This window comes from Eurosta solidaginis, chromosome 4 (assembly GCF_040869045.1).
Source record: "Eurosta solidaginis isolate ZX-2024a chromosome 4, ASM4086904v1, whole genome shotgun sequence".
In the NCBI taxonomy this organism is placed as follows: Eukaryota; Metazoa; Arthropoda; class Insecta; order Diptera; family Tephritidae; genus Eurosta; species Eurosta solidaginis.
The window spans coordinates 193,018,457-193,034,227 of record NC_090322.1 but is presented as its reverse complement, the minus strand read 5'-3'; the positions used below and the strand labels follow the sequence as shown (position 1 = coordinate 193,034,227).

The following is a 15,771-nucleotide window of genomic DNA, read 5'->3' as shown; positions in this document are numbered from 1 at the left end:
TTCAGACAACAATATATGCTATATACGTAAGTATTCGTTGAAATTTGAAGCCTCTAGCTCTTAAAATAGGGCAGTAATTACGAAAAGTTTCTTATCTGAACAATCGGTTGTGAGGAATATATACTATATATACGACCGATCTCATCAATTTTTTCAGGCAACAATACGTGCAATATACGAAAGTATATGGTGAAGTTTGAAGCTTCAATCTGTTAAATTGGGTAAGATATTACAAAAATCCTCTTTTTCTGAAAAATCGGTTGTATGGAGGATATATGCTATAGTGGTCCGATCCGGTCGGTTCCGACAAATGTCTAATCGGACACCCAAATACACCCGCTCACCAAATTTTATCAAGATATCTCAAAAATTGAGGGACTAGTTTGCATACGAACAGACAGACGGACAGACGGACATGGCTAAATCAACTCAGCCCTTCAACCTGATTATTTCGGTATACTTAATGGTGGGTCTATCTATTTTCCTTTAAGGACTTACAATTTTCGGTTTCGTGACGAAATTAATATACCATTTCATTTTCATGAAAGGTATAAAAAATGCGTACATGGCTGAGACTTACCAATGCTGTTATAAACTAGCCAAGTATGTTAAATAAAATAGTTTGAAGTCAAAACAGTTATCGAAAAATCTACCACGTGGCCACAGAATTGGTCAACAATTTTGGACTGTGAAATGATTTTTACACTTGTTTCAATTATCCAAGTTTCATAATGCTTATCATGGTGATCATGGGTTTTTTACTTTGCTGTGTATACATTTTCTTAGCATTTGGTTATTATACTGTTGCATGTCAAAACATTTTTGAGATTGGAGAACATTGTTTTTTGGACTTTTGGCATCCTAAAAGTGAAAAAACTTACACTGTGCCTTGGACGCGTGTTAGCAGTCGCCCCTGTTGTAAATTATTACACGCGGCCGCGCAAAAATACTATAAATCCGACCCCCGGTTTCGAAGGGATTCGGTGTACTTTTTCCATATACATATGTAATACTCCTATATTGCTACAAATACTCCTATATTGAATACAAAAGCAAAAACGTTTAAACAACAATATATCGGCACTCTGATGTTTGGGAATGTACCTAGCCTTTTGTAGCAATATAGGAGTATTACATATATGCATATATGACTTTTTCGTTTTTTTCAAAATATCTTCTCATAATATTTTTTAGTTTTCAACAAAACGCCAGGCATCGGGATTAATTCAAAAATTTTTATTGCTTAATTAATTAAGAAATCGAGTCACGCGAACGTCCCGCACCCAAAGGTGTGCTATCAGATGCATTTAAAAGAAAGGCAAGGAATTTCGTTTTATTCGTACATACATAGCTGAGAATGAAGTCGGACGATAGCCACACCTTTTTTCGAAATAGGAAGGCGCACAGCCTCCCCATGTATTTATTTTTTAGAGTTTTATACGCTATAAGTCAAACCCGGTTAAAGCTATTATTAAATACGAGTACTAAGGTCGTTGTAAAGTTCTATCATTTTTGTTTATAGAATCATAAGTTTAAAGTGTATCGCACTAAACGATTATTTCTATGTTTGTCGTCTTAGGTAAAGGATATAGTGGGTCATAAAGTGGAACATGGTATGACTTATTATTTAATACGTTGGAAGGGCTATACTAAGGATGATGATACCTGGGAACCCGAAGATACTCTATCTTGTCCAGATATAATTGAAAAATATAATAATAAGGTACATTTTTCATTGCCGCCCATGTTGGTGTAATATCAACGCGGCCACTTTTGTTAACGAAATTTGGGATTTTGATGAAATGGGTGTCAAAAAAATGTCATTGGAGAAAATTCCACATACATGTTTGTGCCCCCATTACCATCAATCCTACCAAATTTCATCAAAATTCCAAGACTCGTTAACTAACGACGTTATCCAGTTACGGGGCACTAAAGTTAATAGCTCTCGTGTTCCAATGACCATATGGTTCACATTGTTGTTGCATTTGCATGTTAAATCTCTATCCGTATCTAGTTCACGTGTCATTGGGACACGAGGAGTAACACAAGTTAAACACACTCCTTGACGAAAGTGACCGGATTAAAATATCTATGGCGTTTTCTTCAACCTGTCTGTGCACTCCTGTCATCCCTGTAAAATGGAAAATAGCGAGGCTTGTGCCGCTACTAAAGCCAGGGAAACCAGCTAACGTAGAAGCCTCATTTGTACCAATATCTCTTCTTTCACCAGTAGTCACCAATCAACTACAGCACTTACTTCAAAACTTGGAAGGGCTCAAATTATCTGTGTGGTCGACAGGTATCGGTGCAGTTCAGGAACGTAACATCAAAACCCATCAGAATTACACAACTTGGTGGCGTATCCCCACTTTTGTTTAACTTTTACATATCGAAGCTCCTTTCCCTACCAGAAGGAGTCACCATTGTGTCCTACGTCGATGACTGGCAGCAGGTTAGGGGGTCAGAATATACCCGCGGTAGATATGCCTGTCGTAAGAGGCGACTAAAATACCAGATTCAAGGGGTTGTGTAGCGCAACCCTTCAGGTTGCCAGCGCAATATATAGCTTCTCCAAACCCCATTGTCAACCTCACCTATCCGCGGCGAATCCTGTTTCACTAACAGACGAGGCTCTGGCGACCCCAAGCTCGTCATGGAAGTTGGGGGTGGGGAGGGAAGGATGGCCTGAAGGTTTAACGTGGTGACATAAATCGTTCCCGAGATGGTCGGGCTAGCACCTTAATGGTGCTGTGTTACCGGAGCGTGCCGGATCTGTATCCGGCAAAGGACCATCACATCGATAACACTCCCCAAAGCCTTCGGGGAGCAACCTTATCGCTACAACAACAACAGCAACAAAAACAACGTCGATGACTGCACTATAATGGCAAAAGGTCTAGGCCCATCCATCGATGGGCTATGCTATAAATTCAACGACTATGTCCCTATTCCTTAAAGTTAAGTTTATTCACCTAGCGAAATCTGACACTGTCACAGATCAAATCTTCGACGACCTTGTTTACAACGAGGACATGGCAAATGTCGACCATATTGAACGTCCACGTCAATGGCTACGTGACCTCAAGCTCCTCATGGAACTTGGGGGTGGGGAAGGAGGGATGGCAGGTTTAATGTGGCCATATAAATCGTTCCCGAGATGGTCGGGCTACCACCTTAATGGTGCTGTGTTACCGGAGCGTACCCGATCTATATCCGGCAAAGGCCCATCACATCGATAACACTCCCCAAAGCCATCGGGGAGTAACCTTATCGCTACAACAACAACATGGCTACGCTACACCCCAGCGTGTTAGGGAGCTTATACCCGCGGCAGATATGTCCGACGTGAAAGACAACCAAAATACCAAATTGATTAAAGGGGTTGTGTAGCGCAACCCTTTCAAGGGGTTGCCAGCGCAATATATATTCTCAAACCCAATTGTCAACCTCACCTACCCGTGGCGAATCCTGTTTTTTTAACAGCCAGGCTCTGGCGACCCCAAGTTCCTTATGGATCTGAGGAATGGGAGGGCGGGATGGCTTAGAAGGTTTCATGTGGTCATACCAAATCGTTCCCGAGATGGTCGGGCTAGTACTGGTGCTTGTTACCGGAACGTACCGGTACCGTACCACGCTACTGTATTACATCCAAAAATATTGGTTATGGCGTTCGATAAAGATCCACATTTTGGCGAGCATGCAACCGCAATTGTACCTAAGTCCAGAGCCGTAAGAAAATCCTCAAGTCTCTTGAGGGCAGCACTTGGGGCAAAAGTAAAGGAACGCTCTTATATACCACTTTTAAAGCAATAGGCGTGCCGCTTGTATGCTGCGCGTCCCTGATATGGTTGCCAAGCCTAAAAGAAATACACTAGAGGAAACTGCATACATGAACTGGAGAACTTAAGAAATCATCTCCGTAAGGACTATGAAAAAATCCGGCATTTAGTAATTCAGCCGTACGAAGAAAAGGAGCATGAAAAGGCCCTCAGATATATCCACAAAGTCGTCGGACTACTATGCCAGGGATGCCCATTCTTAAAGACAAATTCCCGGAACTCACAGTTGGTCGATCTGGATACTGTAATAGGTTAAACTCTTACTTATCCAGAATCGACCCCGATATACCCAATGTATGTCCCGCTTTTAACGTGTCCCCATATGAATTCAACCATATTTTCAATTGTAATGTGGAACCAACGACTCTAACATCCTTCACTGGTACAACAACAACAATAACAAAAGTGACCGCGTTGGCATGTAATGCCTCATATTATCTTACATAATACTTAATTCTTTAGAAACCGGCTAGCAAAACCGATAAGAAGAGTGCAACAGTTACTAAGAAGGGTGTACGTGCAGCTAAGGGAACATCAGGTGTTGATCCGAACAAAGAATGGGAAGTCGATAAGATTATAGATTATGCTGAAGAGAAAAATCAACGCGTTTTTCGTATACGTTGGAAGGGTTTCGGACCGAAACATGACACTTGGGAGCCAGAAGTAAATTTGTCATGTGATGAAATTATCGATAAATTTATGAAACGTATGAAATCACAAGAGAATGTATCATTCAAAGAGCTACGCGAAGAGCCGAAAAAGACTAAACGGCTCGTGAATGAATCATTGCCACGTACAAACTATTCTAACCCAATTGGACGCAAATCAAAGCGCGCAGTCTCAAAAAAGAGGTAGTTAGTATTATTAAAAAAACGACAAAATAAAAAATGATTTTAATATAAATTTTTTATTTCAGGGTTTATTATGGCGACAGTGATGAGTAATTTTAATTTTGATAAACAAAAAAAAAAAAAAAAAAACGAACATACTTTAATGAAAAATGAAAAGGTGTCTCCGTTTATTAATGATCGGTTTATGCGTACAAACGTAACAGCAAGAGCAGCAACAGTATATTTGCGCAAGTTCCACTAGTGTTTTAATATTACTTTTTCTACACCTTTCCAATTTAAGTTCAGAAATTTACAATTCAAGTTCAAGAACTTGCAATTCAAGTTCAGAAAATTACAATTTAAGTTCAGAATTTCCAATGTAAATTAAGAAATTTACAATTCAAATTCAGAAATTTAGAATTCAAGTTAAGAAATTCCAATTTAAATTCAGAAAATTACAATTCAAGTTCAGAAATTCACAATTCAAGTTCAGAATTTTCATTTCAATTTCATAAAATTACAATCAAGTTCAGAAAATTACAATTCAAGTTCAGAAAACTGCATTTCAAGTTCAGAAAATTGCAATTCAAATGTAGAAAATTTTAAATAGGCTGTTGTTTTTTTAAAGTTATGCCAATTCATACTACATATGTACATAATCTAGTAGTTATATGTTATTTGCGGAAGTGTAGATGCTTCGTTGACAATGGGTGCTTGGATATACTGTACCCCAAGTTTTCTCCATATCACTGCTGTCATACTCAATGCAGATCAATGCTTGTTACCTTTAGATTATAGCTGGATGCCCTTGTAACTGACCTCTTATGAGAGGAGAGGAGAGAGAAGAGAGGAAAGGGTTTTTTTCTTAGCTATCTCCTTCATGTGAGCAAAATTGATTTAAGTGAGCTAAGAAGTCCAATGCTTCCTTAACATATAGTAGGCCTTCGTATCCTTGTATCAAATTATTAGCGCTAACATTTACCATCTTACACACTTTAATTTCCATTGCATGAAAGAAACAATTAATGATAAACTTTCTGAACTTGAATTGTAATTTTCTGAACTTGAAATGTAATTTTCTGAACTTGAATTGTAATTTTCTGAACTTGAGTTGTAATTTTCTGAACTTGAATTGTAATTTTCTGAACTTGAAATGAAAATTCTGAACTTGAATTGTAATTTTCTGAACTTGAATTGTAATTTTCTGAACTTGAATTGTAATTTTCTTAACTTAAATTGGAAATTCAGAACTTGAATTGTAATTTTCTGAATTTAAACTGGAAAAGGTGTATTGAAAACTCTTTTTTTCTTAATTTTAAGATTCATTTGGCTTAATTTCGTACCAAATTTAATGTTTCCGACCTTATAAAAAAGCAAAATATTCGTAAATAGTATATAAAAATCACACCAAAAATTGTTGGCTTATTTAGAGTTTCGATAAATTCTAACTAAAACAATTTATCAATTTTGATGATTTTTCAATTTGACCTTTAAAATATGAAATAAGGGACATCTATGGATCTATCCTAGCGACATGCTGTAGATATCTTAAAGGCAATATACATTTTTAATGTATAACAGTAACATAAAAACAAAAATTATAATAAAACAATGAACTTAATATTTTATCAGCATAATAACAATTAATTACAATTATTTTATAAAAAAAATATACATATAAAGAAAATTACACAACTTCTGAAAATTGTAAACATTAGAATTATAAAGAAAAATCTGTATGATTCTACGCGTTTTTAAGAATAAATATAAATAACTAAATGTATACTTGGCTCTTGATCTGAAGTGTGTAAGGATGGCTTTTTGTTTCGTCTAACCATCCTATGGTTGGAGAGGATATACCGGAGAGATTTGAGGGTCGTGTTAATATTACCACTAATTACTTTTGCATATACTTAAGTCGTTAAAAATCTCAAAAAATTTAAAATTATTGAGTATTTAGGGGTCCAACGATTGAAATGACGATATTGAGAACGAAAGCTATGGGTTTCATGATATACATTGCAAAAAGAACAAAAAATACAGCGTTGAAAAAAATGAGATTACTCAAAAACTGACATTGATATCCTCTAACGTAAGCTCAGGGAAGCTTGCGTCTTCAACAGGATAAGACTAAAGAAACATGAGTGTTAGAGGCGCTGCTTCCACATTGCAATTGGTGTTGTTGTTGTTGTTGTAGCGATAAGGTTGCACCCCGAAGGCTTTGGGAGTGTTATCGATGTAATGGTCCTTTGCCGGATACAGATCAGGTACGCTCCGGTAACACATCAACATTAAGGTGCTAGCCCGACCATCTCGGGAACGATTTATATGGCCACGTTAAACCTTCAGGCCATCCCTCTTCCACCCTCAAGTTTCATGAGGAGCATGGGGTCGCCAGAGCCAAGTCTGTTAGTGAAACAGGATTCTCCGCGAATAGGTGAGGTTGACAATTGGGTTTGGAGAAGCTATATATTGCGCTGGCAACCTGATAGGGTTGCGTTACACAACTCCGATTCTGGTATTTTAGTCGCCTCTTACGACAGGCATACCTACCGCGGGTATATTCTGACCGCCTAACCCGCTGCGATTGGTGTCATGTAACATTACATGCTTTCACTGAACTAGTCCAAATATGGTACACCAAAGAACTGAAATCTTTAAAAAACAAAAAACGCGTTCCTTCAAGCTGTACAAGAAGACGGGGTCACACTCCGACTACTTGAAGTACTCTATATTGCGTCATAAATATTTTGAACTAAATAAAAAGTGTTACAATACCTATCTCTGTGCCATGAAAAAGAAAATAACTTGCAATCCGAAAGCTTTCTATAATTTCGTGAACTCTAAACGTAGGGTTAAAGGCTTTCCTTCTGGTATGAAATACCGTGATGATTTCTCTAGCGACGATCAAGTTATTGCTAATTTATTTGCACAATTTTTCAAATCTAACTATTCCGCTGAATTAATTTCTTTGTTTAGTGAATACCCGTATGAACTTGACTCACTTAACGCAATTAATATTCCATCAATATCTCCAGAAGAGGTTCTTACATATTTAACTTCTTTGAAGGAATCTTATAAATACGGTCCTGATCTAATTCCCACATGTTTTCTCAAAAGATGTGCAGAACACATTTATCTGCCCCTAACTGATTTATTCAACATGTCCCTAAAACATGGAGTTTTTCCTTTTGCTTGGAAGGAATCTTTTCTAATACCCCTCCACAAAAACGGCAGTAGGTCATGTGTAGAAAATTATCGAGGAATTGCAAAATTGTCTGCCATCCCAAAGTTGTTTGAAGCCATTGTTACTAATCAGCTAACATTTTCCATTTCTGCATTGATTGCAAACTCTCAACATGGATTCTATAGAGGCAAATCTACCATTACCAACCTACTTGAATTCACAACGCATGTTTCTAATGGATTTAGAGAAAATCTTCACACCGATGTTATTTACATTGATTTCAGTAAAGCATTTGACAAAGTTTCCCATTCATTGCTTATCCACAAGCTGGATCGACTTGGTTTCCAACCAGGTCTCAGTCAGTGGATATCTTCTTATCTCTGCGGTAGAACGCAACAAGTAATTTTTAAAAATACTCTTTCAGAGGTCATTAATGTTCCCTCTGGCGTCCCACAGGGCAGTCATCTCGGTCCAATTCTGTTCTTGCAATTTATTAATGATATCTGTACCATAATAAAATATTCCAAAATTTTAATGTATGCTGATGATGTAAAACTTTTTAGGTCTTATGATTCTATTGAAGAACGTCCATTGCTTCAAGCGGATTTAAACTGCTTAGTTGCTTTGTGCAACGCGAATTTAATGCCGCTGAACATCAATAAATGTAAGTTCATGTGCTTCTCTCGGAGATCTTTGCCAGCAGCCTCTTACGTAATTGATTATTTTTGTCTTGCATCAGTAAATTATTTTGTTGACTTGGGAGTTACGATGGATGCTAAACATAGTTTCAACCTTCATATTACGACTACTGCCAATAAGGCTAGAGGTGTTCTATCATTCGTGAAGAGTAGGTCTAAAGAATTTAGTGACCCTTATGTAACCAACGCCCTTTTTACCACATTAGTTAGGCCGATACTAGAATACGGATCAGTAGTCTGGAATCCGCGATATCAAGTTCATGCAGATAGGCTTGAGTCAATACAGAAGCAATTTTTACTTTTTTCTTTAAGGCATTTTCATTGGGACTCTGCGTATAATCTTCCACCTTATACTAGTCGGTTAAGGCTTATCAATCTTCCAACTCTCGCTAGCCGTAGAGAAATGCTAGGAGTATTATTTATGGCTAAACTACTGAATGGACTAATTTCTAGCCCCTTTCTTTTGAACGAAGTAAACTTCAATGTCCCATCACGAGCGTCAAGACATTACAAACCTCTTCTTATGAGGCAGTGTAGAACTAACTTCGAATTAAATGAACCTTTCCGGTGTTTGTGTTATGATTTTAACTCTCACTCGAATTCATTTGATATAACAGATTCACTTTTTACTATAAGGAAAACTGTCCTATCCTATCTTAACTCGTAACAAAATAAAAATAAAAAAAAATAAAAATCTTTATATGCTAAATCCTTAACTTATTTAACAATTTACTATATGTATAATTTTCTACTGTTATGTATATAATACTCAGCTGATGATTTTTATTCTGTAGCTGAGCAGTTTTAGATCTCGACGCTTAACAAACCTCCGCCTATCAACAACTCGGCAAAAACAAAAACAAATCCGTGCGTCATGCGGATGCGCCTCTCGTGTCGGTTGGGCGGGCTTTGGAGGGTATTAATCCGTTGGGTTTATTATTATTATTATTATAAAATACATTTCATATGTAGGGTTGATGCTGGATAAGAGTTTTAACCTATTACAGTATCCAGATCGATGTTATGTGTGACAAGTTTCTATATGGGAAGTTATATTTCCTCAACTGCGAGTTCCGGACCTCGCCGGGCATTAATCTGCACAATACTACCTTCACTTTATGGATGACTCTGAAGGCACATTTATGGAATTTAGCTTGAAGCGGCTGAATTCTTGGGTGTAGGTGTGAGATTTCTTCAAATGCTCCCTGGGGTGTTCTTAATTTCTAACCAGGGCGGAAACGCAACATCCGAGACCGTACTAGTCTAGTACTTGTCACGTAAAAACTTGGGTAATAGTCTAGTTGAGGGGTCGACTGCTAATACGATACCAAAAATATCGAGAGAGGTGTCAAACGACGCGTATTAATCTCGAGAACAATAATCCGAAGGCGGAAAAGAAAAATTTTATCTCTGTCCGGAGATATTTGCATTTGAAGTTGGCGATTTCCATGTGGTTGTTGTTGTGTTTGTACCCCCAAAAAAAATTGTGCATCACCGTGGTGTTCTGCGCAAAAATACTATGGATCCGACCCCCGGGGTAATAGTCTAGTTGAGGGGTCGACTGCTAATACGCTTCCAAAAATATCGAGAGAGGTGTCAAACAACGCGTATTAATCTCGAGAACAATAATCCGATGGCGGAAAAGAAAAATTGTATCTCTGTCCGGAGATATTTGCATTTGAAATTGGCGATTTCCATGTGGTTGTTGTTGTGTTTGTACCCACAAAAAAAATTGTGCATCACCGTGGCGGTAGCTACGGTTAAACCACACACCCGGACGTGGCATGGCGTAGCCCAGGGTTATTTTTTATAAGCTCGGCCGAAGGCCGCCAACGCCGAAAGGTGTTCTGCGCAAAAATACTATGGATCCGACCCCCGCTTTCGGAGGTACCCGCGGGTCTTTTTTCGGGTTTTCGTTAATATCTTTTGAACGCGTTAATATTTTTATTTTCCGCCTTCGGATTATTAATGCTGTTGTCAAGACACCTCTCTAGATATTTTTGGTAGCGTATTAGCATTCGACCCCTCAACTAGACTATTACCAATTTTAGTTGTGACATGTGACGGAAATTAAAAATTTTGTTGCTAATTTTGTGTATGTATATTTACTAAGTTTATTTAATATGAGTGAATATGAACATTTCAATATAAAATGTGTTGAGTTAATACCATGGTTCAACTATATACAGGTTGGCTCATTTGTAAAGCACAGAGTTGCCAAAATGATAGTAAATTAATTCAGTGTGTGGCGTTACCACTTCGTTTCATACATAACATTTTTCCTTCCGCTGCAGGAGTTAAGGTGAGAATGGAACTCTCGGTTTCCTTTGTCTGGTCGACCGCCGAGGGGCTGCCGGCGTCTCGCTTAGTTCCGGATCTCTTTCCGGTGTCGCCTGCCGTGCTGGTGTTGAATGCGATGGCGGTGTATCGTCCTGTATTATTGTAGTGTTGGGAGTAGAGAACCCTTCCAAATCTTCTGATCCCAATGATATATTTTGTGGTGATTCTATGGGTGTTTCGACTTCTTCGTGGTTTTCTACTATACCCGATGCAGCTGTGCCGTTCTCTTTAGCTGCAACCCTCGTTTCATGATGATTCACTTCCGGTGTTGCTTTATCGGGCCCCGCGTGTGACTTCCGTATTTGGTCTACATGTCTTTTTATCATTTTTCCATTGAATTGTATTTGATAGTGAAGATCCCCTAGACGGGCGTGTATTGTTCCTTTGAGCCACTTAGAAATTCGCGGGTTACCCGACAGGAAGTATACGTTTTGATTTACCTTGAACTCTCTTTCCTTTTTCTTGAGATGCATGTATTGTTTTTCCTCTACTTTCCTCGAGATTTCCTCTGGTCGAATCAAGTCCAATCGTGTTCGTAACTGCCGCCCCATAAACAATTATTGTAGTGTTGGGAGTAGAGAACCCTTCCAAATCTTCTGATCCCAATGATATATTTTGTGGTGATTCTATGGGTGTTTCGACTTCTTCGTGGTTTTCTACTATACCCGATGCAGCTGTGCCGTTCTCTTTAGCTGCAACCCTCGTTTCATGATGATTCACTTCCGGTGTTGCTTTATCGGGCCCCGCGTGTGACTTCCGTATTTGGTCTACATGTCTTTTTATCATTTTTCCATTGAATTGTATTTGATAGTGAAGATCCCCTAGACGGGCGTGTATTGTTCCTTTGAGCCACTTAGAAATTCGCGGGTTACCCGACAGGAAGTATACGTTTTGATTTACCTTGAACTCTCTTTCCTTTTTCTTGAGATGCATGTATTGTTTTTCCTCTACTTTCCTCGAGATTTCCTCTGGTCGAATCAAGTCCAATCGTGTTCGTAACTGCCGCCCCATAAACAATAGTGCTGGCGCGGTGCCTGTTGTCGAATGTGGTGCATTTTTGTACTGTCTCAAGAATTCGTTTATGTTTTCCTGCAAAGAACTATTCGTGGTACCCATTGCTTTCAATGCGTTCTTGACCGTCTGTACGCTTCGGTCTGCTTGTCCGTTAGTTGCCGGGTGATACGGTGCTGAGTATTTGTGATATTTAACACCGACTGTAGTCAGGAAGTTGTTAAATTCCGCGGACGTGAAATTTGTTCCATTATCAGATACAACCGTTTGAGGAACGCCATAAGCCGCAAATACGTCGTCCAGCAAATTAATTGTCGCGGCCGCCGTAATTGATTTAGTGATTTTCACCTCTAACCACTTGCTATACGCATCCGAGATTATCAGTAGCATTGCTCCTTCGAACGGCCCCGCATAGTCAATATGAATGCGTTCCTACGGTCCCTTGGGATACTCCCAATGATGATCACCACTTTTCCCGGGTTTGTTTGCCCGTTTTGCACATGATTCGCATTTGTTCGCCATGTTTTCGATATCATTGTCAATGCCCGGCCAGTATATGAATGAGCGGGCGATTCCTTTCATCTTGACAATCCCTAGGTGTGATGTGTGTAAATTGTCAAGCAGTTTGGCTCTGTACTTTGGTGGAATGACGACGCGATGCTCGAACATCAAACATCCTGACGATAGCTTGTAACTCACTTCTGGGGACTTGTATCCTGTTCTCTTCAAGCATTGACCTGTTTCCAGCAGTTTAATTATTTTACCCAGTCGCTCGTCTTTTCTGGATTCGTTTGCAATTTTGTCGGATCTTAATGGTAATTGGTTGATTTGGCGAATCACAAAGTTTTCGAACTCGTCGTATTCGTCTGGATTATCCGTATATGCCTGCCGCACATGTCCCACCTGTACTGGTTGCTGTCGTAGAGGGTGGGCCCGTGAAAGATAGTCGGCGTTAGCGTTTGCCTTTGAATTTTTATACACCACTTCGAAATCAAATCTACTCAGAAAGTCTGCGTAATTAGCCATTCTGCTAATGCAAAGTACTGGTAGAGACTTGTCTGGTTGTAAAATTTGTGACAACGGTTTATGATCTGTGATTAGCGTGAAATGACGCGCGTACAAATATTTGAAAAATTTCTGAACTGCCCATACTATTGCCAGTGCCTTTTTGTCCATCTGTGGGTATCGCTGTTCTGCAGTTGGTGCTGCGGTTTATCAGCTGCGGTGGACTGTACGGGGGTAGCGGCTTACCAATAGTATCCAATTAAATAAACGAATGCTGACTCGATACGATATTCATTAATTGTATAAACTAACAATGTTTATTTAATTATATTAAAATGGTTTAGAACACAATGAATTCTGCTGGCGGTAGTTGCAAGGATAAGACAGTAAGTAAGTAATAACAACGAAAAAGATATAAAGTAAATGTCAAACATATGATTGTTATGCTTGCGCATTAACCCTTTATAAACTAAAATATAATATTATAAATATTGTGATTATGAACTCAACATACCGCCGCCCTTGAACTATCTAAATATAAGCAAGATACGTTCAAAATTAAGATTACAATGCAGAGTTAGAAAAAAAATATTGGAAATATGCAAAAAATAAAGCTGAAATTTTTTGATTTCATGATGACGATTCTTTCTCTTCGCAAAATAGATCTGCCTTTGTTGGGAGGAGGCATAATTTAGCAATCGGCCGAACGTATTCTCCGTTAGCAGTCTTTACTGTCACGACTCGCACGCGACCATCAGCTCCAGGATGACATCGTGTTATCCTAGCGAGTATCCACTTTGTGGGGGGAGTAGTTTCACTAAATACAGCTACAACATCTCCTTCTTCGAAATTGCGTGAAGGGCGATGCCACTTGGTGCGGCGCTGCAAACTGACGAGATACTCGTCTCTCCAACGACGCCAGAAATGCTGTCTTGTGGCAGATATTACCTGCCATCTCTGATACAAATTTCCACAGAACCCTTGACCCTCAGGTTCTGGGATTGACTTGAGCGGTTCACCAATGATAAAATGACCAGGAGTTAAGACTTCCAAGTCGCCAGCGGTTGTAGTGTTGTCACAAAGCGGTCGAAAATATACGCACGCTTCGATGTCAGTCAATAGAGTGTTGAATTCCTCGTAGGAAAGCAGAGTTTCCCTTAATGCGCGCTTTAAGTGATATTTTACTCGTTTTATGCCGGTTTCCCAATAACCGCCCATGTGTGGTGGAGATGGTGGATTGAAACGCCACTCGATGTTTGAATCAGCAAAGAACGATTGTAGTCTGGTATCAGCCATACTCTGCCATGAGTGAATTTATACATGTACGGCCCAGCGAAATCAACCGCGGTGCGGGTGAAACACAGACCGTAGGTAGTACGAGTTGTAGGTAGATCTCCCATTGCTTGTGTGGCGAGATTACGATTCAGGCATGTGCATTTGACGCATTTGTGATAGATGCTTCGTATCAAGTTTCGAGCGCCAACAACCCAGTATCGGCGTTGTAAAACTGTCTGCATGATGCGGGGTCCAGCATGTAAAGTATATTCATCAATATCGTGGATAATCAACTTCGCAAGAGGCGCGTTTTTTGGTAAGATAATGGGGTTTCGGACGTCAGGAGATACTGCCGCGTTCTTCAACCTACCTCCAACGCGTAATACATTTTTTTCATCGAGATATGCTTGCAAACGCACGAGACAGCTGCGCCGCGGAATAGGCTTTTTTGCGCTGCAAAGAGAGATCTCGTTAGAAAAGAAGAACCTTTGTGTATACCTAATCAATCGCATTTCGGCTTCATATATCTCCAGGCAGCTGGGGGGACCAACTCGTTTCGCAACCGGGAGGGTAGTTGCAGCTCGAGCGTTGGCGACAAATCTTAAGACGTAGGCGATGATACGACGAAGTTTCGAAAACGACGAATACCTAGTCATAATGGACCAATGTTCGTTGGAACTAGTGACATGCGTAGTTACCTTGCTTCTAATGCCTAACTCGGTTGTGTGATGGCTTGTACTCGTTTGCTGCCAGAAAGGATCTTCGCTCTGCAAGAACTCTGGACCAGTCCACCAAAGATGGTGATGCAATAACTCAGATGGAGTGATTCCTCTAGAAGCACAATCTGCAGGATTCAGCTCCGAGCGGACATGGTTCCAACATTCAGGAGGAAGAACTTCCTGGATGTCAGCAACGCGGTTGGCAATAAAAGTGGTCCACCTGCTAGGGTGGGCTTGTAGCCATGCCAAGGTGATTGTTGAATCCGTCCATGCAAATATAGGATATTGTACATCGTGCCAACTGTGTCGAATGCTACGCACCAATTTAGCGGCTAGATGCGCACCACACAATTCTAATCGCGGCAATGTGGTTGCTTTGAGGGGTGCCACCTTGCTCTTTGACGAGATCAGAGCAACAGTTACCGTGCCGTCGTTTCTCACGGTCCGGGCGTATGCAACCGCAGCGTATGCTCGCTCGGATGCATCGGAAAATATGTGCAACTCCGTGATCGAGCCATTCGTACCTAAGCCAAGCCAGCGGTTAACCTTTAAGTTGGAAAGAATTTGTAACTCAGAGGGGTGTTCCAACCAATTTACTGCGATGGTTTCTGGGATAACGTCATCCCAGCCAACCTTGCTCCGCCAAACCTCCTGGAACCATATTTTTGGTTTGATACCTGCGGGAGAGAGTAGCCCCAGAGGATCGAATAGAATGCTTGCGTCCGATAAAAATGCTCTTTTTGTTAGAGTAGTAGGCGATTTTCGCAGATTAACTGTAAACGTCAGGTAATCTTCCTCCGTATTCCACATTACACCCAAAGCGTGAACCTCCTTACTGTCGACTAGGTAATAAGATATATTTTC

General features: G+C 39.9%; 1 protein-coding gene across 1 annotated transcript in view; it reads left to right on the top strand.

Annotated features, from left to right (window-relative positions):
- The window catches only part of LOC137250826 (M-phase phosphoprotein 8), a 34,786-nt gene extending 28,331 nt beyond the window's left edge, over window positions 1–6,455 (top strand). The window contains exons 4-6 of the mRNA XM_067784386.1: window positions 1,580–1,723; window positions 4,305–4,693; window positions 4,759–6,455. Coding sequence (XP_067640487.1) covers window positions 1,580–1,723; window positions 4,305–4,693; window positions 4,759–4,786 — 561 coding nt within the window. The 3' untranslated portion in view covers window positions 4,787–6,455. The remainder of the gene's footprint in view (window positions 1–1,579; window positions 1,724–4,304; window positions 4,694–4,758) is intronic.
- Window positions 6,456–15,771: the final 9,316 nt, after the last annotated feature.